Raw genomic sequence first — 23,672 nt, forward strand, 5'->3', positions numbered from 1 at the left:
CGCCGGGCCGGAGGGGAGAGCGGTGTGCTGGGGGGAGGAGGAGGAGGGAGCTGCGCGGGGGCTGTGCGGAGGCGGCTGCTGTGGAGGAAGGACTCCGGTGCGGATACGGTCCCCACTAGACCATGGTTTTGTATTACCCCGGCCTCCAGGAGCGGGGTAGGTACCAGCCAGGAAATTGCAACGAGCAGTTGGAAGACCATTAGGATGAGAATCGAAAATACTGGGGGGGGGTGTATCTAATCTGTAGGTATCAAACCCGTTTTTCTGTTACTCTGGGCAAAAAATGAGTGGTGCCGGAATGAATTTTCTAATGTAGAGGACAGGTGAACAGGAAGACTTTTCAGGATTATTCAGAGGAATAGTAACTGTTACCTTCCACGCAGAGATGACAATGTTGTAAGTAAAGGAAGTACCAGTACTTGGTTTTGTCAAAGCTTCATTAGAAATGTAGACCTTCTAGTCCCCAGGGTATCCTACCTCCCTGCCACCTCAAGTATTTACTGTTACAAAGAATCAAAATGTTAAGTCTAAACTGAGGTTTGCACATACTTTTCCCATCAGTAGTCTAATTCACTTTTATTAGATTTCTGAATGAGATTTCTTGAAGCCAAATGTGAATTTTGCAGCTAGCAACGCTGCAGCCGCCATCTCACCCCAGGGCTCCCGGGTATTCTGGAGCTAGGAAGGCAAGAGCTTGGCAGTCTTGTCAGCTGAGGTCTGGATGTCTTGAGTGGATGTGAGGGCCTACATAACCAGGCCTGAATATCTAGCATGTACGTAATTCAAATGTTTAAAGAAACTTCCTTTCATCTCAAAACCAGTTTATCAGCAAATTTGTCAGAAGGACTTGCTCTCATAAAAAATGTGCATGTGACAAGTTAAACCTCCTTAACTATTCACATCCACGAACTAAGGGAAGGAAAGATACAAATGGAAACTCTGGTTGAAAAGAAGCAGTTGTTACTCTTCATCTTGGTGTGACTTGCCTCTCCAGCCTCACGATTTGTTAGGCCACATAGCCTGTAGGCTGCAAGGACTTCTCTGAGGTCAGAAGTACTTACAACTGCTTGCATGAACTGATGATTTTGTGCCTGCATGAGCTGATAATGTAGTTAGTAGCTGGCCTACTGGATCTATTGCCTCTGGTTTGACTCTCGTTGTTCCAAAACACCAGGCCTGTTTGGGCCGTGTGCTGTGTGCTTTCAACATACAGGCGTAGTTGTTCTGTATGTAAGAAAGGATGTGATACATGGGACCAAACCGAGGTCCAGAGGAATTATTGCTGCTCTTCAGTGTTCAAATAACTGGCTTGCTGGAGGAAAAAAAAATCTTTTCCTTATTGTGGTTTCTGCCTCTGACCGAAATAGAAGGAGGTCTGCTTTAGAAGGAGGGCTCTCCATTAAGATGGGGACCACATATGGCTGCATAAAAAGAACTTTTTTGATGATTTGGTTTCTAAGGTGACTTTTAGGGGAAAAAATGGTTTGACACAACAGATGAAAATGTTTTTTAGCTTTGAAGGTTGAGGGCAAAATGTTTAAGTCTTCTGTTCTTCTTTGCTGTTATGCATGAACTCTATCCAAGTGTCAGCACGTATGACAGTAGTGAAAAGGTCAAGCAATTAATATGCTATCAGAATAAAGTTGAAGATGCATGATGAGTGTAATGATTAAAGATGATAGCGATTTAATGCAAGATGCTTTGCTTGAATCTGCTTGAATTACTTTTAGGCTTACAGATGTAGTGCTCAGGCTGAAACTTAATCACCTGTGCAGACAGTTAATAACCCTGTCTGAAGGCAGGTTGGGGGGGTTGGGAATTGTGCTCGCTTTAACTTCTGTGGAAGATCTACCATAACTTCTTGATGCGATGACACTTAAGTTCTGAAACAATCTGAAATCTTCCAGAATGTCAGAAATAGCCATCGAATTACTAATCCTGGAAGAGCTAACCAGTGTCAGTGTTTCATTGCTATTCTGATTTGGAGCTCTGTTTCCAAGGAGCAATGCACTCCAATCCTGGGAAGAGCAAAAATAAGTAAGAGGGTGCTTGCAGTGCAGTGCACTGAAGGTGTGCAAGAAGACCTGGGTGTCTCTTTGTGGGACTGCATAGATGTAGTGCCTGCTCACTGTTTTCAATTTAAATAATGTTTTCTATTAAATTATGCTGAGATTCATCAGTAAGTGGATACTTGCAGAAAGACTCCCTTTATTCAAAGCTAAACATGTATTCATAGTCTCTCAAGTACTTGCAAGTTAAGTCAGCTATAAGCCTGTCTTGGCTTGGTGAGAAAGTTTAGGAGACGAGGTTGGGAAATAAGGAGACAGGTTTGTCTGTGTTCTTTTTCTAGTCTTGTCTAGATCTTGTCTTTAGGGGTACAGTTTTAGTTTTAAAAATTGGATGCCAAGAAGGATAATGGAGTTGGTGGGAAGTGGTTTAGAAGGAGCAATTTGAGACTATTTTTAATACTGACCACAGATCTGTGATACAAAGATCAGCTTTAGAAAGGTTACTCCCACGTGATGCAGACTTTAGGGATAAAAAACAGCCTGAATGGTAAAGGGTCACCAAGGTAGAAAACTTCAGTAGGACCAGAGACTCTTAAGCAGGATTTGTTTGGCACCAGGACCTGTCAGGTTAGCATATTCAGGTTGAGTGCTTCAGGTGAGTGTCAGTCTGCTCCTGGAACTGCTTCACTAAAAAGTGAAGTTTTATAACCTGTTTGTTCTGGTTTCTGTGAATGCTGAAACTGAGGTTGTGGTTGTAGATGAGGATATTGAAAATGCAGTACCTTAATTGCAGGACTTGAATTGACTTCACTGTTGACCTTTACTAGGTATCTTGTTTCTAAAAATAGTTCTTCCACAGATGCTTCATGTTTTGGGCTAAGTCCATTATTGGTTAAGAATTGCTGAGTAATGCTGCACGGAACAACTTATATCATCACTATTCATTCCCTAATGGTTTGCAACTTGTAGTTCAGCATGAAAGTGATGACAGTCTAGTTTTCCAGATGTGTGATCGATGTTGTGTGCACCTGTCAAACTTGTACAACTTCATATATGAAAAAAAAGGCCACTGGATTTGTCCCCAGAAACCATTCAACATTGCAGGTGAATTACTGTGCTCAGGGGTCCTGTCTACCCACAATTACAGCACTTGCTAGAAATGGCAGAATGCTGATGGAATGAGCGCATTGAGGGCACACAGATTTTGCACAGCGTTAGTAAACAATGCAGAAAGACTCTGCTTGTGCTATGGGTTTGTTGCTGAGTAATTTTTAATGTAAAGACGTGCATGTACAAATCAAATGAGCCCTTAGATTTTGCACTCTAAAAGTTGAATATAAGACTTAGTCTTCTCATATGAGATATTGATGAGCTTAGTTGGATAATCAACTATTTTATTAGAACATGTCTAATCATGTATGGAAATTGGTGCTTGGCAAAGGATATGATGTTGGTCTGGAAGTAACAGGGAATTATGTCCAAGCTTACCCCTTTTCCATTCCAGGGCAAAATACCCTGGAATTGTGTTTAAAAATTCAATGTGCAAGAAAATAGAACTGAAAGAGATGCCCATAAAAGCCCCTCAAGCATTTCCTTTAAGAGTACAAAGCCATGCCAGACTGACAATTCTCATATGTAGGATTCTCTTTCACCTCCTGACACAGGTACTGCAATGACAAGAATGGCATGAAGCTCCAAAATGGATAAGGGATTTCATGTTGGCAGGGCTAATCTGTGGCCATTAGTTTAAAAAAAAAAAAGTATCGGTGGGGTATGGGAAGGGAGGGAGCAATTTAACTTGGTCCTGCATGGATTGAGCTCCCTTCGCCCTGGCTGCTCTGTGACTGCAGGGTTGGAGAACACCCTCTTTGGCCACCTTCCTGAAGCTGCTGGGATATGGTAACAGTAACAGCTTGTCCCTAATACAGCATCAGAGAGCCTGTTGGTCTGTACACACTTCAGTTTGAACTGGTTGGTGCTAGAGAGGAGACAAGAGGAAGGCCCTTATCTAGGCTGGAGGGCTAGGTCACAAAAGTAAAAAAAAAAAAAACAACAACTTCCTAGCCCTCCCTTTCCTCTCTTGCCAAACTTCCTAGCCCTCCCTTTCCTCTCTTGCTGCACAGCTGCACTGGCTGTAGTGGTAAAGCTAGTGGCAAGGTATAAAAGGTGGACTGAGGGTTGTGGGGAAGCTCTGAACGAATTAGCTGCCTTGACTGTATTTCCAAAGTGTTTTTTCAATACTGAATCCGGTTGCAGACTGAGGGGTATTGATGGTCTACCAAGAGCAGTGCTGCATATGCTGAATAACTAGATGCAGTATAGGGTATCAGTTCCTCTGTGCATTTGCATCCAAACAGGCATGTCTTGTGATTTGATGGACTCGGTTGCAGCTGTTTCTCTCCCTACTATTCGGAACTGTATTTATATGGGGCAGTGACCTTCTGGACAGTAGGGACCGCCTTCTCCAGCCCACTCTCTCATGGGTCAGTGGGTCTGCACACCCTGGAGATCCTGTGTGTCTGAGGCAGTTGCCATGGTTACCAGTGATCTGTTTTGCTCTGGGTTTGGAAGAATGCAGAATAAAATGGTGCAAGGAGTTCAGGGCCAAACACTTCCCTGCACACCCCAAACATCCCATCCTTTCCAAAACAGCCTGGTCAGCATGCTGCTAAGGCTGCCATGTAGTGATGTGGACCTGATGGTATGATCAGGTACTACTTATTCCTCAGGCTATGGTGAGGTAGTGTTTGAAATTCATTGTTTCTCAGAAAGGTGTTTGGTAAGGAAATCCGCTGAATAAAACACTACAGAAACCAACTTTTGCTGACTGTCTGACTCTTTGAATAGACTTCCTCTAACTTGGACCAAGATCTCACAAATGGTAATTGCGTGTGGACTCCTTTCTAAATGGATTAAAAGTGGAAAGAGACTGAGAGGGGTCTGAGAATTAGAGTGTGTCGCTCCTTAAAATGATGCGAGTCAGTAGGAAACGTAATAAAAGATTTCTTTCTTCAGGAAATCGAGTATTACAGTCTAGATGCATTGGAGTAAAGTGCTTAGAGGTCCATCAAATTGCTTAGAAATGTATTTGGGTTATTTCTTTTGGACGACTATTACTGATGTCAGATCTCCACGTTGTACGGCGTGAACTTTGGAGCACTCTCTTGAGGGCAGGGATGCTGCTCAACATACCTGTGTCAGTTGAAGGGTTCCTGAGATGCGATCAGAGACCTACAAAGGACACAGGCAACACTGCTATAGCAAAGGCTTCTTATATCGTGTAGCAGCCAAAGAAAGGCATTTGAGTCCCAAGAGTAGAAAATAGGAAGCCCAAAACGGCCTATTAAATGCATGTTGCTGTAAAACAACCCTTGTAAAATGCATGCTGCTGCTTTCAGAGGAGTGGGCTTAAGTACCTGTGAAGGTGCCAAGCACCTGATGGCAGTGAGGCCAGAGCCTTTTGTCTCTAAATGGGCTGCTTAAACTGATCTTAGGTTCGAAAGACCCTAATCTAGTAGGAAATGTACCACCATTCAGCTACTTTCCTCCTTTTTACATGCAAAGTTTGTACTACATCTCAAAGGAGTTCAAGAAAATTATTTTTCTACTACTTGAGCTTTGTATAATCTGGATGTCATTTCAGCACTGGTCATGGTTCACTGTTTTATCTTAAGTAGCAGCAATATTCTTGACTTCTAAATTAGAAGCTTTGCAACATAAATCTTCATTTTCCATCAGCTATTCTGTAGCAAATCTTTTGTCCTTTCCCTCTCCCTTCAAGATTCAACTGGCCTCTTTGCTGAAGTGGTAGGTGTGGTTGTTTTATAACAAGGCACAGATAATTGATTGCTTACATCACTTATATTTTTATAATTGTACTTATAAACAGTAGCTTTCAACCGTTGTGGCTACAAAGGCTCTTCTGCCTTTAGGCAAATTGCATTACATAGTCAGTGCTTGATTATCCTGGGTAACAAGGGTGGGGAGGGGGTAGAAGAGAGAACATGGATACAATGGAAAAAAAACGCGGATTAAAAAAAACAACTGTAAACTGTGCTGCAAATCATGCAGTGAACATACAGCTGAAGGGGGAAGAGGGGGAATCAATCATTAATCTATCCCTTTCTCCCACTCAAGTTCATCACACAAACTCATCTAAATTGCTTTTGGATTTGAGTCTAGCTTGGATGTGTCTGTACTTGTAGCACAATTAGACTACAACATGGATGATCTATCCATAGATAGCTGAGAGCTGGTTATGTTGTTCTTTGTTGAAGACACTGGGCTGACTTGTGCATTGTCAGTCCCTTGTACCCTGTATTCTGACAGGGTAAGTCAGAGTGGGGTCTCTCCTGTTCTTCTCATAGCTTTGCATGAGCTGATCTAAACTGTGCTACGGAAGCAAATGGCTGAAACAAAAATAACCCTGTTTAAATGAGGAAAATATGTATTTCATGGCACGTCTGCCTCCTCTTAAAAGGCATAGGGAATGCTTCCAAATAGGTGTTGTATCTAAATAAAAAGATCTTCTACTTGAAGTAAGACCTCGTTTCACAAGTAGTGTGATAGTTTAGGGTTGACGCAAGACTAAACTAGTTCTCTGTTGACCCGTGCCTTGCAAAGGCTGGCTGAACTCTTGTTTGCATTCTTGTAGCTCTCCATTCAGATTAGCTTATGTCCAGCCACTTAAAAGGCACTATACTGGGCCCCAGATCCAACCAAAACCAGCTGAACAATTTTGTAGTGCATACTACTGTACATGTGCATGAAGCAGCTCTCAGAGTACAGGAGTTGCTGATGAAAAAAATATGCTATCCTGTCCCTAACCTGATTCAGGCTGAATTATGGTCACCTTGTCTCTTGTCACCACAGGTGATAAAGCAGCAGCAGCAATATCAATCCATTTTTCCAGCAGCCTTGTGTCTTGCCTGCAGTATAAGAAAGCCAAGTTCTCATTTTCCCCTTCCCTTTTTATTTCCCTTCCCTCCATCTAAGTCCAGAAATTTCTGTTTGACGGCACAAATTGAGTGGGTTAGACATGGCCATCCATCTGTGTCACTGCAACTTTTGGCTGCCTATCATAAAACATTGGCAGTTTCTTTTGCTGTCCCCTCATGTGACACATGGAATTATGGAAGTCAAGATTTCTAGAAGTTATTGACGTTGGAGAGGGGGGGGATAAAATCTTAATTGTATGCAGGCCATACAGCAGCAGTATGACTATATTTCAAAGGTAGAATAAATTTAGCCTGTTAAAGATCTTCTTGGAACAAGGAATCGTTTGGGCAGAGGTACACACTGAAACAAATAAAATCTTTGAAGTGATAAGTATTTAATTCTGAGGATCACATTTGAACAGCAGAACTGTTACCTTTTTTTTTTCCCCCCCTAGGGAGCATGATATCTATTCTAAGAACCAGTTCAACACGGTATCTTAAACTATTTTTGGGGAACACACAGATCACAGCCCCAGAAGGCATCTTGTATGTTTTCAGTCCATGTGATATTTATCAGTAGTGCAGATCTAGTGGATCTAAACCTAGAGAAAAATCATAATATGTACTATAGGTCTTTAATTATTAGAATGCTGGTAGCTTAATTAATTCAATGTAATACTGTTCTGCATGTGGAGCAAAGCTAGTACAAAAGATGGCATTAATTTAAAGTGGCTTACTGGTAAGTAAATGGCTAGCTTGTGCAGTGGTGCTAGTCTACAGGTGACGCTTCCAGTGGTGGCTGAGAAGAGTTCACCATTCTGAGTGTGCTTCTAACAAGGGGATCGCACACTTTGGTCCTGTGTGTTGGACTTCATAAATGCAAATGATGGCACAATCAATGCCTAATGAAAATCCTCTTATCAGACTGTCTTAATAGGATTACTTTCCAGAACACAGAATTGAGAAGGATCTCCTAGGTCACAGGGTCTTTCTCATTTGCAGATAAGCTCTTTGCATTTGATACCACTTTTTAATGGAGTAACTCAGTTATATGATGTTCCTTTCCACATTATTTCATAAATTCAAATATACCTTTAAACCTTTTAGACACTAGGCTCTTTCCCACCTCCTTCATAAAATATAGAAAGACATAGACAAAAGACCAATGCTTGCTTGGGATGGGCTTGCCTGGACTTTCACTCTGGGGTGAAGTTTAAGTAGATTGTAAATGCACTTTACTGTCCGTCCTTACTCTGGGCATCATCGAGCTCAAGTGATGACCACAGTAGAGGGGCAGAAGTATCAAGACAGTGGTTCTGCTGAGGTCACTTACTACCTTATAACAAAATCTGTCTTTTTGAGTAGATGTCTGCAGACTCTGGGAGAAATGTGCTCATTAATATTTCATGGAATTAATGTAGCAGTACTTGGAAAATATATGATGTTAGCTGCTCAAGATCCTAACTTACTTTAGCACTTGAATGATAACTTCTTTGAAGTAGATATCTAAATTCACTCTAGCGTGGTACAAATGATTTGTTCTACTTTAGGTGACTGATGTATAACACTTTTGACACATTTACTTTAAACACAAAGAATGCCTTGCGCTTTTACAATTGGTTGCTTTACATTTTAAAAGATAATACCTGAAGCACATACTGCATTTTTGTCAGAAAAGAAGTCCAGATGTTCTAGAATAAATTCTTGGGTCTTTGTTTGTTATGCTGGTAGTAATCATGCCATTTTAGGCTTACTGTCGAACTCTGTATTCCTGTTTCAGGTGCACTGAGGCAAAACTACTTAGTCTTCTTTCTAAGAAAGTTAATGAAACTCCCTACATTTGGATTATGGTTGAATTCCTCCCCTTAATATTGAAAACTGAATCCTCTCTGAGTGCAGAAGCTAATATGGGGAGGAGCACTGGTGGGAACTAGCTCACGGGCAGCCAGAAACATCTCAGCTCTTACTTCAGCTGACACTGTAGTACCAGTTTATTAGTCTGCTTAGCTAAAGATTTAATTGACTTGTTTATAGGTATCCAGCTGCTATTTGTTTATCAAGACCAAACTCTTACACAGAAGATTTGCTTTAGTGTCTTAAAGTAATTCTGATAAGCAAAGAATGCATTTATACAAGGAAGCAAGATATCAGTCCTTCACTTTATAATCTGGAGGCTGTCTTGTCTCAGGGTGCCTGCAACAGAGGCTTCCAGGACTTCTTCTGTAAAAGTGAATGCCTAAACAGCCTCTCCCCTTTGTCGTCTTTTTCAGTAGGTCTCTGAACACTTTTTCCTGTTCATTTTTTTAAAAGTTTGTCAGATTTCACCTTAAATGAGGTAATGACTACATTTGATATTAGAATCGTTAGCTCTTACTCCAGGTTAGTAGTTTGCAGTGCATTGGATGTGGCAAGTGGAAGGAGGCAGGACCGTCTGCCAAAATACGTTTTTGGTAATCTGACAGTGAGAAGCCCTGGAGTGAAACAGGGGTCCCATACAGTCTTTAGCTCCCTTCTCCCATGGTTTGTCATCCTCAGTGGGATAATCGCAGCAGATTATCCCACTGCCTAGATCTGGAGCTGTTCGGCGAATTAATTTTTAAAGATCCCTTGGGCACTCTTTTATCTTTCGCAGTGTGGGGACTTGCCTGGGGAGCGAAGTGGTGTCTCTGGCCCCTGGGGAAGAGGAGTGTCTGCTTTAAAGCATGTTAGAACTCCTGCTGATATTTCTTGACACCAGTGGACGAGAGCCAAAATGTATTGACTGCCAGTCCCTGGCCTGCCTGCTGCTCAAAATTAGTGTCTTGGGGGAGGGAGAGGTCTAGCAGTCATCACTATGTAGAGCACACTGCTATGCCCAGGCACCACTTGAAGGAATGACTTGCTACAAACCATGAGAGGCTCTCCAGACATCTTACAGACTAAATTTCTTCAACAAGAAGATTATGTTGCTTCTAGATTCTGCAGAATGTGAAAGCACTTGTTTTGGTACCACTGAATAAAACATTTCCCCCCCACACACAGAAGGCAGGCTTCTTGTCTCCCATGTGAAATCTGACAGGACCTAAAACTTCTGACTAAAGAAATATTGGCATTTGAAAACTGTTATTACAACCAGTAATGCTTTAATTGCCTGGTAAGACAAAAATGCAGTGAGAAGACGATGAGTGTGTCAGACACTTGATGTACCCACACTGTATGACTTATTGCAGAAGTCAATTTACACACAGTTTCTCAGCGTAGAGAAAAATCAATACTGGAGACTAACAGATTATTTTTACAGGGCTGCTGAAGCTGAGGTGAGGAGAGCAGTTTAGAGACCTCATTATCTCATGTGCTTTTTCCTTGTGTTCTTTCAAGTGCTCTGATGGTGTAATTAATCCTTGAAGTGCCCCAAGAGGCGAACCTACTTAATTGCACTGCTGTTTATCCTAAATTCCCAGTGTGTAGAGGACCTGCTGTTGATCCTGTTTGGTTGAAATGTTTTCTTAAAGTGTATTCCTTGCACCTTTTTCACCTCCACTTTTAAAAGAAAGCAGTCAATTCGTCAAATTTGACCTAGCATGAAATGGTCCTAGTCGTCAGGGGTCACGCTAGGAGAATGTGGCACCACCATGAGTGAGTGAAGGAGAAAACTGATGAATCTCAGGACTCTTCTGAACTGCTAGGCTGTCACTTAGGAATCTTAAGCTAGAGCTGTATGAGTTTTATTCCTTTCTGAAAGGGAAATGGATCTTACCGGAGGCTAGAAAGTCAGTTCCAGGCATGGTATGTGCTTTCCAAGTAAAGCCGTATTAGCATGGAAACGCAAGGATGAGGTACGGTAACCTGTAACTGTAGAAAATGCCCTGCATGTTCCTCCTGTGTTGTCTAGCTGTGGAGCTCAGAGTACACTCAAACTTTGCTTCCATGTAGTGCAGCTTGTTCTCACAAGCACTTCTTTTCTTAGACAAGAAGCCCTCTCTTTAGCTTCTCTGGTTCACCATTGCCCTCCATGTGTGGAACAACACAGTATGGGCTTAGCTGTTACCAAACTATTGCATTCTTCCCAGATGCGGAATGATGTACAAATTGCAGGGAAGCAGTCAATGGGGCTTCTGTTATTTGGAGGTGGAGAGTGACCTGCTACTGTGAATCAGGCAGAAGTAGGGATGTCCTGTGACTGCTATGTAGAAAGTCATTCCACTGGTGTAATCCTCAAAGTACCACCATTTAGAAAGCTCCTGATGGCTTAACTTCCTGTGCCTCTCAAGGATGACTATGTAACAGTGATTTAGCGTACAACACGCATTTGCTAATACTGAACTATTTCTGCCCTGTGTGAAAGTGGATGATGACAAAACCCATGATGTGTCCTCTCTATCTGCTTTGGAGTGTTTTGTTTAACAGAAGTGACAACCAAGCACAGACTTAGCATGACCTATTTTTATATTGAGAACACAATGCATTTGCTTTGCAGACAGCACTTGATTTTTTTAACAAATGTTTTGCTGAGATTGGATCCATGTCATGGGTATAGTTAGGAAGTGCTGAATGCTTCTCTCTTCCTCTGCTCAGTGTAGTTTGTGATCAATGCCTCTTCTTCATTTAGCAATTTCACACTCTAGTGACTCCTTTAGACTTCTGTAGAGATGCACAAATTAGACAACAATTCCTTAACCAGCATGTTATGGATATTTTTGGATAAGCTGAAGTTGTTTTGACAGTTCAGTTATGAAAATAGTAAAATACCAGTGTTAGTACTAAAGAAGGCTAAATGAAGTCTAAACCTTACTGTGACTGGATGTCAGTTCCTTCTTTATGCTTAGTAACGATGTCGCAGTTGCAGAGTGCAAGACTTTACTTTTTCTGCATAATGAGCAGAGGTGTGTTTTTTGTTTTTAAATATGGCTGAATGGAATGCCTGATGTGCTGTATTATTATTGGCAGTTCTTTTTGGGGAAACAGGTATTTTGGTGTCCTAAAATCTTTTCTTGTAATCGCATGTTCTCACCAATTGATTTTATTTTGTGTTGTGATAAAGACGATAGAGAGTTGCAGCCATCGTAACAGGGGATTGACTCTTATTATCAAAGTTATAGGCACCATGAGGTGTAGAGTTCTCAAAATTCAGAATCTCATGGCATTTGGTCTTGTATTTCTTGTGGTGCTTGTTTTCCATAATTTAGTAGCAATGGCATGAATCCCAGATAATTTGCTGCTCCGCCTTGTGTCTTGCCCACACCTCCACCTGCTGGCTACATCCCTGCTTTTACTGTCTGTGGCTCTAGGGTAATTTACTCTAGACAATTTACTCTACTACAAGGACACATCTCCTGCCTTGAGAACTGCTCTGAAATTTAAGTGCTTGAGAAGATGGAGTGGTTGGGAACTCTTTTGGGAATCCTTGTCCTAGAAAGTGCAAAGGCTGCAGTTGTTGATAGGGCTCTGAGGAGATGAGGATTTTCCCACCCCTCCTCCACCTATTTCTCCACTGCCAGCAAGCGGAGAACAAGTTCTGTGCTGTCCTAAACACCATGTCTTTGATTAGTGGAGAACAAACACTCCTCTCTCCTCTAGAGCTTGCTTCCGTCCATCTCTAATAGGCGGTAGAAGGGTATCTCCTGCCTCTGAACCAATGGGAAGTGTTGGGTTATCAGGGCCAGGTAGGAAGAGATTGGAGAAGCAGAAGAGAAAATGGAAAGTTGGGTGGACCTGGAGAGGCCGAAGTAAGGTAGAGATGGTAGAATACATATAGAAAGCCTATGGCAGGCTGCCTGCCTTGTGTCTGTTTTTCCATGTTACTTCTTTCACTAGCGGGTAATTCTGATCTAGGTATATGGGTATATGTCTCCTTGCCTAAACTCTGCTGGCTTGCTTCTAGCAGCAGGAGTATGGGCAGTAGAAGGTGCCAATTTGATAAATGTAAGTAATTATTCAGTAGCCTGCTTTCTTCCTATGCCCCCAAGTCCCTGATTCAGCTTGTCCCCTTCTGTCTTTCTCTTCTTTGTTAGACTTTAAAGACTCACAGAACAAATTATTCACAGTAGTGGAGGAGAGAACTTCCAAGAAGTCAGGGCTTGTAGGGACAATGAGATTGACAGCAGTTGTGTTACAAGTTCGCTTCTCTTGCTCTAGAGGCTGCTTTTGGGACAAATGGGTACTGGGATTTTGTATTTTAGGAAGACTTGTTTCAGTAATGTTTAAAGCAATGCCAGTATTGGAGAGTCCACTGGAAGTGGATTAGAGGGAGAAGTAATACGATCACTATCAACAACTGCTGGTGTTTCTACAATTAAGTGAGGTCTGTACATTTAGCTCTCAAGGCACATGATGTACCCAAGCACTTCTAAAGAATTTGTCCAGTGTTTTTTGTAACTTGGGCATCAGATCTGGGCAAGTGTCTTCAGGTACGCTTGTGCAGTTGCCACGGTCACTCCAAGCCTATCACTAACGGGTGAAATGGTCTTTGTAAATGGCTTTTCCTCAGACTTCTCTGGGCTGACAGGTGTTCAGTAAGACAAATTGTTGATGGCCATAAGGAGTTTCTCATGGAACAGGAATCACGAGGTCCAAATGTCTGAGGTACAGGCTATAGCAAAAATGAAATAATAGACAGTTTTGAGCTGATATTCTGCACTGTGTGCCTCTTAGAGGCATGTTATGAGGTAAATTTTTCATAGAAGCAATTTTCCACTTACTGAGCCCAGCTTAACACTTACTTAATTTTAGTACTTGAGCTATGGTACAAACAGTTAGTGTTAGAAAATGATGGTCTTTCAACATTTAGTCTCAAAGTGACCTGTTCACCCTGTCACATCATGGCATCTGCTGTTATTCCAGATTAGCACTATTTTCTCATCCTTTTGACTTTTTTTAAAAATCTTTACAAAAAGGCAAAACCTGAACTATAAATGCAATTATTTCCACAGTGCTGAACAGGAGCACTAGGGATGTGCTTCTGAAACACTGCAGCAAGCAGGCTGGCTATGCCTTGAAAAAGCAGGTTTCTTCCCTTCTGATTTTCACAGCTGCAGTGTTAAGCATAAAAGCAGTGAAGTTAGAGTATGTCTGACTCTGTCCTCCCACACTGGCTTGTTTTTCATGTTGACTCCATCCTGTACGATTGTTTCTTTTAGCAGTCATCCAGGTTTCTGATTTTTTTTTTTGCTTTTCAAGTGATCAGTTAGCAAATCAACATGAAGAAAGTTGCAATAAAACCTAGCCTGGAAATTTCTTGCCCCAAAAGACAAAATACACAGACAAGGCAAAAAGAAAGGAAGCCATCTGTGAGTTAGCAAAGACTGGCTTGCAGAGGAGCTGTGTGCAGAGCAGTTGGCTTTCAGCTCTGCTGCTGTAGATGAGGAGTCTTTGCTTGCAGTGGGGTAAGGAGAAGGGGAAGAATAATAGCAAGCAGAGGGTGTGTGTTATAGGAGGGGAAAGACATGCCTGTTTGGCATTGCTCTGACTTAGTGTTTGAGATGCTGCAGGAAATGAGACATGGAGTGGAAGCTGGGGGAAAAGGGGTGTGATCTCGTCTCACCTCTCTCCTAATTTGCAATCCCTCCCCTCTCAAATCTTGTAATGCTCAGTGTGGAGCAGCAGCGATGCTGAAGCTGACTTCTGGTCAAAGCATGGCTGCAGAGCAGTGGTACTGCTGACAAGGCTGGCTGGCAGTGAAGGAAGGAAAACCTGAGCACCCTTGGAGAAAGGAGGAAGGGCAGCAGCAGCCCTGCGGCTGGCTCCCCAGTGCTGGGCGGGAGGAGTTCCTTGCTTGAGCTCAGCTGGGGATGCCTCTGCCGCTGGCTGCAAAAATAGTATTTGGTGAGAGATCTTGCTTTTCACCATTCATTTTATGCAGTGGTCTTACAGTGCTGTGCGGGGCCTGTGGGGACTCAGGCGCAGCATGCGGCCCTGGGCCTTGCTGCCAGTTGTCCAGTGTGCTCAGCGTACCATGCAGCTTGCCTGGGCTGGGCAGGGCCAGCTCTGGGCATCGGGCACCTCCCTGGGGATGGGCCAAGGCCAGGCTGGGATGTGGGCCTGGCTTGGTGGGGCCCATGGCCAGGGAGGAGCTGGAGCACTGCTGTGGTGTTGCTGGGGTAGGGGCTGATGGCCCCAGGGGCTGATATGGGGTCCTGGGCCGTGGGGGAGTCCTGGGGAGCCGGGCAGGGACAGTCAGGGCTGGTGGTGTCCCCAGGGCCCTGGCACTCAAGTGAGTTTGGCTTCTGGGACTGGCTTGCCTGTGAGCAGAGCTCACTTTAGGATACGTTCTTATAAAAGCCTTCAGTCCTGGGTGTTTCTTAAGGCTGTCAGGGGCAAATGTGGGAAGTTTGGCCTTGTGGGGAGAGCTCCAGGTCTGAAAAAGAGGCTGTGACATGGGGGTGTGAGGTACGTTAACGTGCGTATTGGAGACTGAGCTTTTGAAAATGTTGGTGCAGACCCAGCTGTGTTATCATAACCAGAGCGACTGCATGGACCCTGATGAGAAGGTGTGTGTCGTGCCATTAATTTAGTTTTCATGTAAAGACTCATTTTTTGAAGCGCCTTTGTATAGCCATGAAACCCATTTAAATATCAATTTCTGGAATGATGTTTCTTATCTTAATTTCCTCATGTCACTACAGTTTGATATGCTGAAAGATTCTGCTTGTCACAGACTCTTGGTGCTGCAGATGAAATAGCTGTACAAGGCAGAGTAGGGGAAGGGAAGGGAGAGGATAGGGCAGGCTAAGCCCAGAGCCCATGAATGCTGTGTGGAGGGACTGCAGTCTTGTTAGGGACTGGGGGCTGGCCAGAGGCGTTAAAAGGAGGAGAGATGGTAAGAGCCCAAGTATTGTTTCTGATCCAGTATTCTTCCAGAAGTCAGCCATGCAACCCCCTCCAATCACTTTGTCATGGAAGTGCAGATAACACATGATAAAAGGAAGTACAGGAGCTGATGACTTTTCCGATCGTATCTTCATAACATTCAGAGTACTGCCTGACCTGCAAAGATTCATGTAGGTAAGGTAAAAAGGATTAAACTCGTTGGATAATAGTTTCTTTGCAGCAATGTAAGCCAGTCTTGGCTGCTGCTGTGTTAATGGTGCCTTAAAGAAAACTATCAGCAGGCTAATGGCAGCTTTGAAAACAGAAACTTAGCCAGCTCCATCCTATTCATCTCCAAAGAGATGAACGTTTCCAATCCTAATGATCCATTTAACTGCCAGTATTAAACACACATCTCAAGAAAAATTATATGCAGTTAAAAGGAAGAAGCCTGTTACATTTAACATTGAGGCTGTGCGATTGAGGATAGTCAAGCAACTGGAAGACAGATTTTTAAAACTGAGGTTAGTTTTAATTTGACTCTTACTCACCGAATTTTATTCTTCCTGTTTCCCAGATAACTATTTACCTTGACTGTGCTTCAGAATTAAAGCAGTCTCAAGTGCTCAAAGGTTAATGAACAAAGCTTCAGAACTAAGGGCTATTTCTTCCACATTAGAGATGGAAATGATCACTTTATGACTTGCCCAACGTCACACACACACTTCATGGTAAGATCCTACTGTAAGGTTGTTGGACTCATTCATCTATTTAATTGCAGGAGTACCTTCATTCACTATCTGTAATTCCCGTTTCCTAAATGTGGAGCTCTTCACTCTTTTCGAGAACACACTTCCTTGTGAATCATAAACTTCTGCAAGCCCTGGGTAGGAGTCTTGTAGTGTATGAATGAGTTAGGTGTTCAGTTGGCATGTTTCTTCTGTGTGCAAGATAGCCTTGCATGTAAAACACAGCCAGATGCAGAGCAGGTGGACTAACCTGGGCTCCCACGCCCGGTGCACTCGTAAGCCGAATGGATCACTGTGTACCTAGGCACTTCAGTCCCATATGCCCGTTGCTAGGACTGCTGGTGTCTTATTCTCATTTTTTTTGCTGCAGTAAACAGAGCAGCTCTTTATTTCCCAGTGAATTGTGGGAACTTGTCTGTCCTTGGGGCATGTTTTGAGGGGGAAGGGAGGAAGATATTGTGGGAAAGCATCAAATTACTGAAATTGCTTTAGGGCTGTAGTCAAAGGGCTATAATCATCAAAAGGTGGAAGAGTACCAGCCCATGAGTAAGCAGCAGCGGGGTTTTTGCCTGTAGCTCCACATAGGCCAGGGTGGCTGGGAGTGGAGTGCTGAGTACATGGTGGACTGACTACTTTTGTGGGTAGGAGCTTGTTAGGAGCAATGCATGAGTAAAGGCCAAAGCTGACTTGCTATAAAACAAAGTGTTAAAAGAAGGCCAGGGTATTTTCTTACAAATAAAAAAAAAAAGTCAAACAAGACAGATACCATTGCCTTGGCTGCTAGGGCAATATGAAGATGCTTTGATGTAAAACTTTGGCCCAGTGCTCAAAACAACTCTTATCACCTGAGCCAGATTGCCAGGTTGAATGTGTATATAACATAAGCCACCAAGCTGCACTTACCAAGGGATGAGTAATTTTTAACTGCAACTTTAATTTACCCTCACTTGTTCCTCTGTGTATTTGGAATCTTCTAAATTGGAAGATTTGGAAGCTCAACCAGCTGTTATTTCTCCTTTGGCTCTATCTGAAGTATTTCAGGATTTCACCTGAACATTCTCTGTTTGAGTGCATATATACTAGATTCTCTTCAAATTATAAAAAGTAGTTTTCTTCTCTGTGTACTCTTTCTTTACTTAAAAACAACACGTAGGAGCTTAAAAATTAATCTGCTTTCCTTACTGTCTTTGCATAAGTAGTCATCCAGAGCTACATCTGAAACCACAGCAGGAAATGAGTTCTGGTCTGCATAGAAACAAGGTGAAACTGATGTCCTAATTTTTCTGATTAAGTACATAATTGTTTAATCTCTTTGGATTGGAAAATGGTGTTGCAAGTTTGTGTATTTTGGTTTTGAATATTTTTGTGTTACAAAGTGACACATGACTTGGCTTGTCTTTATTCAGTGGTAGATGCCAAAGGCATTATATGAAGGATCTTCAGTATTTTTAAAGTGGAATACACATAAGAGTACTCTTGGCACAGCTCATCTCCTGCTTGCAGCTGTAGGTAATGCGGATTTTAAACAAAGGCATGTTGGATGTGTTTGATCTTAGTAAGCAGCAATGGATTCTGCCACCTTCTTTTAACTCTCTATTCCATAGGGCAGTTAAAAAGCTTGGGTTAGACTCCTGGTCATAAAATGCTCCCTGGATGCCTGTATTCTGCTGTGCTGAAATGACCAGGCAATGGCTGCTGCACCTGTTCCATATTCAGTACATTTTATCCTGTGAACTCTTGTTATGGAAGGTAGCACTGCTTATTATGAATGTAGGATTTATTAGGGTCCTTCCTCCTGTGCTTGGCATCATGTGTGCAGGTTCGGACTGACCCTTTGTGCTTTTTCTAAGCTGCCTGCCTGTGGGAGGAATATGGATACAGTGTCCCTTGCACGTACCTTTACAAGCTGTGAAGATGGGTTTGAGGGGGTTGCTCCATCTTCTTTTTTCCAAACCGTCTGGGTTTGGAAGAATTTGAGGAGGATTAAAAGTAGCTATTTGGTAGCTTTGGGCAATAATGAGAAGGTGGGGTCCTCTAACAGTGTCCAGATGTAGCTACTTTAGCAACATCTCAACATTTTTCTCTTCTTTATTTTTCAGAAAACAGTTCTCCCTCCCCCAATCCTTTGTTGTCTTTGAGCCAGCAGATAGACCTCTTAAATGGCCCAAGCTGTCCAAGCCCTCTGCCACAGGAGTGAGTCAGATGTTTCTTAAGCTGTTGCTCTGACAGTGAAGTTCAGTAAACAGGGACGTGCAGGGGTGGAAAGTGCGGTTGCTGCTGTTCCTGGAGGAGTTTGTAATGTCTAACCACATGCTCTTTCTGGAGACCACCTGAAAGTGGTGAGGTGAACTTTAAACTCTGCTTTCACTGGCCATTTGAATGGTTAAGAAGCCTAGCACTAAGTGAAGGCCAGTGGGAAGGAGCTGATGATACTGCTTTGTGCTGACTGGTATGACCCTGTGCCAGCTAGTGCCTCTTCTGAGCTAGGTTGAGAATGCTTTGGCTTGGGTTTGCTGGAGCAAAGCTTGCCTTTGGAGGTTGCGTATGTGTGCAGCCCAGCTCCCCTTCGTTGGAGGAAAAGGTCTATCCAGGAGGTTGGATTCAGGCCAATTACTGCATGAGAAAATTCTCAAGCTGCTCCTGTATTTTGGCATGCTCACTCTCCCTGACCAGCTCTTGGAAAAGCACTAGTGTTTCTTTAGCATTGAGGGTGTCAGACTGCTCATCCAAACTTCTAATTTGAAATTGAGTATTCTATTATCAGCTGTAGCCTGAAGTGATTTTTCAAAATCCACCTGTCACTTTGATTATGCTGACTCTTTCCTTGTTTTGTTTCCTTGTTCATTGATAAGAGAAAATATTAAAGAAATGTGCATCCCTTGCAGATTGTGTCTAATGTGGTATGCTAACATGTTTTAGAATGCCTAAAAAGAGAGTTTTAAAGAAATATGGTAATGTAGGTTGGACAAGAGCGATTGCATGCAATTGTGATGCTGCATGGGGACTCCTCTAAAGCTCAGGCTTTTAATTTGGGGAAAAAAAGAGGTTTTGGGGCTACCTGAGCATTGATTTACCACTATCAATATTAAAAGGGTCCTCTTCCACTGCAAGAAAGTCTTCTGAGCTGGTGCTACAAGGTACTTGAAAGCTGAGCAGGAGCAGGTTTTTTTTATGGCCATAAACACTTTTTTTTTCCCAAGCTCAGAACAGCTTGCTGAACTCATTCAAATACAAATCCTGAAAGCTGCTTCTCTGGCCAATACCAGTTTGGACTGCTGCTAGAACAGGGTTGGTTGTATCTTAAACGCACTGAGTGTATTTGTTTCCATTATTAAGCTAAAATGGCAGGCTAGAAGTGTTTGGCAGAAAATCCATGTGTGTGTCTTCTGCTATGCTAATTCTTATAACACTAGCTTGAAATTGGCCAGAGGGATAATGGTATCATAGCATGATAACTGTAGAATTTAGCTGCCTAGTTTCACAAAACTTAGAGACCCCATGAGTATCTTCACTGAAGGGAAGATCTTCATCCTTTATTAGATGGTAGTGAATCCACACAGGTAAGCTGTTATAGCTTTCTATATATTTTTAATAAGAGAAGAGCTTTATTTGGGCACCTGAGAATAAAGACATGAATTACAGGAAACTCATGCTTCCTTAGCTCTGGTGCTCCCCAACCCGTGTCATTGTTTCTGCTCTGTGTAAGAACAGACATGAGGAATCCAAACACAACTGTGGTACGTAGCCTTCTTTTTGAGTAGCTCCTATGTTGGTCTCTGACAGACCAGACATAAATCTGCTACTCATAGCAGATCATAGTGCCATCTTTTTATTTTATTTTTTTAGTTTATGGGAGACAATGTTCACTTTAAAGTGGTTGTTGTCTTAAAGAAAATTACCTGTTAGTAACAAGTTAGACTTTGTGAAACATTTTCAAGCTACTCATCATCCCCTGAATCTACTTTGTTGATGTGCCATTTCATTGGTAGTCATTGCTCTTTTGTGTGCCACAGTGTAAAATAACAAACAAAAGAACAAAACAACTCACCTCAAAGTACACCACCACCACCACCACCCCCCGCCCCAGATCCCAGTGGTCCTGTACGTTACCCTGGGAGCAAGATAAAGCAGGGACAACAGAAATATGAGACAGGAGCAGCATGGAGCTTCCTCTCTTATCTTTTTTTCCCAGGGGGGGACAGTGTAAAATAACAAACAAAAGAACAAAACAACTCACCTCAAAGTACACCACCACCACCACCACCCCCCGCCCCAGATCCCAGTGGTCCTGTACGTTACCCTGGGAGCTAGATGAACACTAATTACTTCTACAAGAAGTCTTGTGGAAGTCAGCTGTTTCAGGATGCATGGGATGTAGTTTGTGCTGAAAACTATTGATGACTGAAATATTTTAAAGCAGGGAAACAACAGAAATATGAGACAGGAGCAGCATGGAGCTTCCTCTCTTATCTTTTTTTCCCAGGGAGGGAAAGGGAGTGCCTGACTTTGATCTTACTACCTTCCTTCCACCTGCTTCTGCGTGCATGTTCATGCAGTTTCATGTCTGAAGACTTGATTATCGTCTCTGGTGTTCCTGGAATATCTCCCATTTGAGAAAATCTGTAGGTGGAAATAGAAACAGGCCTGTGAGAATCTGGAGGAGCAAAGATTATGGGAGTCTTCCTCATGAACATGTTTGTGTCCAGGCTGATCTCTACAAGGGCCTCACATCTTAGACTTTGGATGTTTGTAAGAAAAGTAGCCAGTTAAAAATAACTTGATTGTTTGTTTAACACGGTATTATACTTTGAATTCAAAGTTCCTTTGAACTGGCTGTTCTGTATTAAACATAGACTAGCACACAACTGATACTTTAAATTAGACGTGCAGGAGTGCTTCTGGATTCCTTTTGATGGCATCAGTTCTGTACCATGATTGTGAGGTCAGACTTAATGGTGTTTCTGTTTGCAGAAGGTGTGTGATTACTTACGGCTATCATTTTGTCCCTAGAATGGAAATAGGCTGCTGCAGGTATTTGGTTTATATGCAGGTGTTTTGCAGGCCTGGGTCATCTGAGAAGGAGCTCCACTGAAGGACTTTATTTTGGATTCCTTGGAGTTAGTTCCTTATCTATGCCCCATGGGATAATGATGGTATGTTTCTTATACATACTTCACTGCCACCCAAAGACTCTGGGTTTGAATGTATATGCTAAGTACAGTGTGTCAGTGAGAGCACTGCTGTCCTTTACATATACCATTTTATTTTAAGTTGTAATGTTTAACTGCTTGAAATTTTCTTCTCCTGCATTTCCAATCCTATCTTTGATTTCAAAGGTGGAATAATGTGAGAAGAATGCAAAATAGTCAGCTCTTTGACTAAGATGTGCTAATGAGAAAAAGCTAAATCATATTTAAGAACTGGAGCAGAAAGGATGCTCAGATTGTATTTACCTTTTCTTGGTATCTGGAAGTAGAAAATAGTTTTCTACAGAAAAGACTACTGCACTATATTGACTAAATTAAAATCTTTCCAAGTTAAATGTTTAACTTGAGGCAGGCTAGGGTTTGTTTGGGGGTTTTTTGGCACTGAAATTAACATTTGTTGGGTGGTCAAAGTAGCCAGCTGGTAGTGCCCATCTTTAAAACTTTTGATGTATTTCGTTTGATCTGGTAGTAAAAAGTTTAGTCTTAAAATAGTGTAACAGATGGAAAAACTAAATGACATTAATTGTGATTTGTAACTTGTCTCTTCTGGAGAAGCAGTATAAGTAACACAATCAGCCAGACTTTAAGACAGTCTGTCTTTAGTCTCATCTCCTGACTCAACCTTTCCCAAGGCACACTGGTTAACTTTATCAAGATCTGAAGAAGGGCATTGGCTCCAGCTCTCCTGGACTAGGATAATGCTGTATGTTGCCTTCAGGATCAAAAATAGTAGCAGTGAACTTCAGCTACTCCCAAAACAGGAGGATACAGGTCTTCCATGCAGGTATATGAGAGATACCATTAGTAAGATTCATCTGCTGTGAGACAGACCTCTGTGCTATAATTGCTTGACTCTCCCTTTATAGTCTCCTGTTTACTGTAGATGGATGGTAGACATAGAAAGCCAGATGAGAGAAATCCCAAGTTGTGAGTCCTGGGCCTTGGTAAAAAAAAAGGTCATTTTTGTAGCTTAAATTAAAAACGTTGCCCAACACAAATGATTTTGATCAGATAAAGGTCTCATTCTGGAAGATGGCTGCTCTTGAGTTAGGTATGACTGTTTACATACTAAGCGGCTTCATGTGCATGAATCTTGGTTGTCATGTGATCGTGTTTGAAAGCAGGGAAGGTGAAGAAAGGAGAAGGCTAACCTCCAAGTGCTTCCAAGATGCAAGACAGTGGAAGGAAAGTGAAACTCACAGGAATGAGTAGCTGAGGTGTGAATCCAGGTAAATTCTTTGAATGGTTCCTTGATAGTCGGTCAGAGGCTAGAAACTAGCCAATGTTGTCCAGAAGGAGGAAACCCATGCTGTTACAGCCTTACCTGATGCTTGCTCAAGCTGGTCTAGCTCCTTGCTGTAAATATATTGTATCGACTGAGTTCAAGACACAAAATTTTGAGCCCATATTACACAAATCATGAGATAATTTAGACAAACAAAGTGAATCTGTCTCTTGACTCCTTAATTTCTCTTGCCAGCAGCTTCTGAATGATGCCAGTGAACTTATGATTAAAAGGACTTTGGCTGTTGCAGGAGCTTTTGCAAGACCAAGCAACTAAGAGTAGAGCCCTACTGTGATAGGTACTTAGTTGCAAACACAAATGAGAGATAGTACTGCCTGAAAAATGTGGTGCTGAAGTGTGTAGTGATGGTGACTGTAACACACTGAAGTGAGCTTGTGGAGGATCCATCCAAAAGCTGTTGGTAGTCTAAAGCTCTCATCTGAGGTAGCTGGCCTCAAAGTAGCATGGTAAAGATGAGAGCCATTTTGGACCCTGAAAAGGTTCTGGGTGGCAGAAGGTTTAACTGATAATATTTTGCTTGTGAACACAAAGGTGGCTTTCTAGAAGGACACTTCCAGAACTTTTCTTTCATGAGCTTGCAGAGACAGGGGCATCGGCTCACTGGACACCCTCTCAAGACTCTCTAGTAAAGTTTGCAGTTTGTCTGTTAAGGGAGACTTTCAATTACTGTAAATATAAAT

General features: G+C 42.4%; 1 protein-coding gene across 1 annotated transcript in view; it reads left to right on the forward strand.

The window, feature by feature from the left end:
* The first annotated feature begins 16,307 nt into the window (after window positions 1–16,307).
* Window positions 16,308–23,672, forward strand: part of PPP1R14C (protein phosphatase 1 regulatory inhibitor subunit 14C) — a 39,161-nt gene continuing 31,796 nt past the window's right edge. The window contains exon 1 of the mRNA XM_009281402.2: window positions 16,308–16,461. Within this exon, the coding sequence (XP_009279677.1) occupies window positions 16,429–16,461 (33 nt within the window). The 5' untranslated portion in view covers window positions 16,308–16,428. The remainder of the gene's footprint in view (window positions 16,462–23,672) is intronic.

The sequence above is a fragment of the Aptenodytes forsteri genome, unplaced genomic scaffold (genome assembly GCF_000699145.1).
Source record: "Aptenodytes forsteri isolate BGI_AS27 unplaced genomic scaffold, ASM69914v1 Scaffold82, whole genome shotgun sequence".
NCBI classification, from domain to species: Eukaryota; Metazoa; Chordata; class Aves; order Sphenisciformes; family Spheniscidae; genus Aptenodytes; species Aptenodytes forsteri.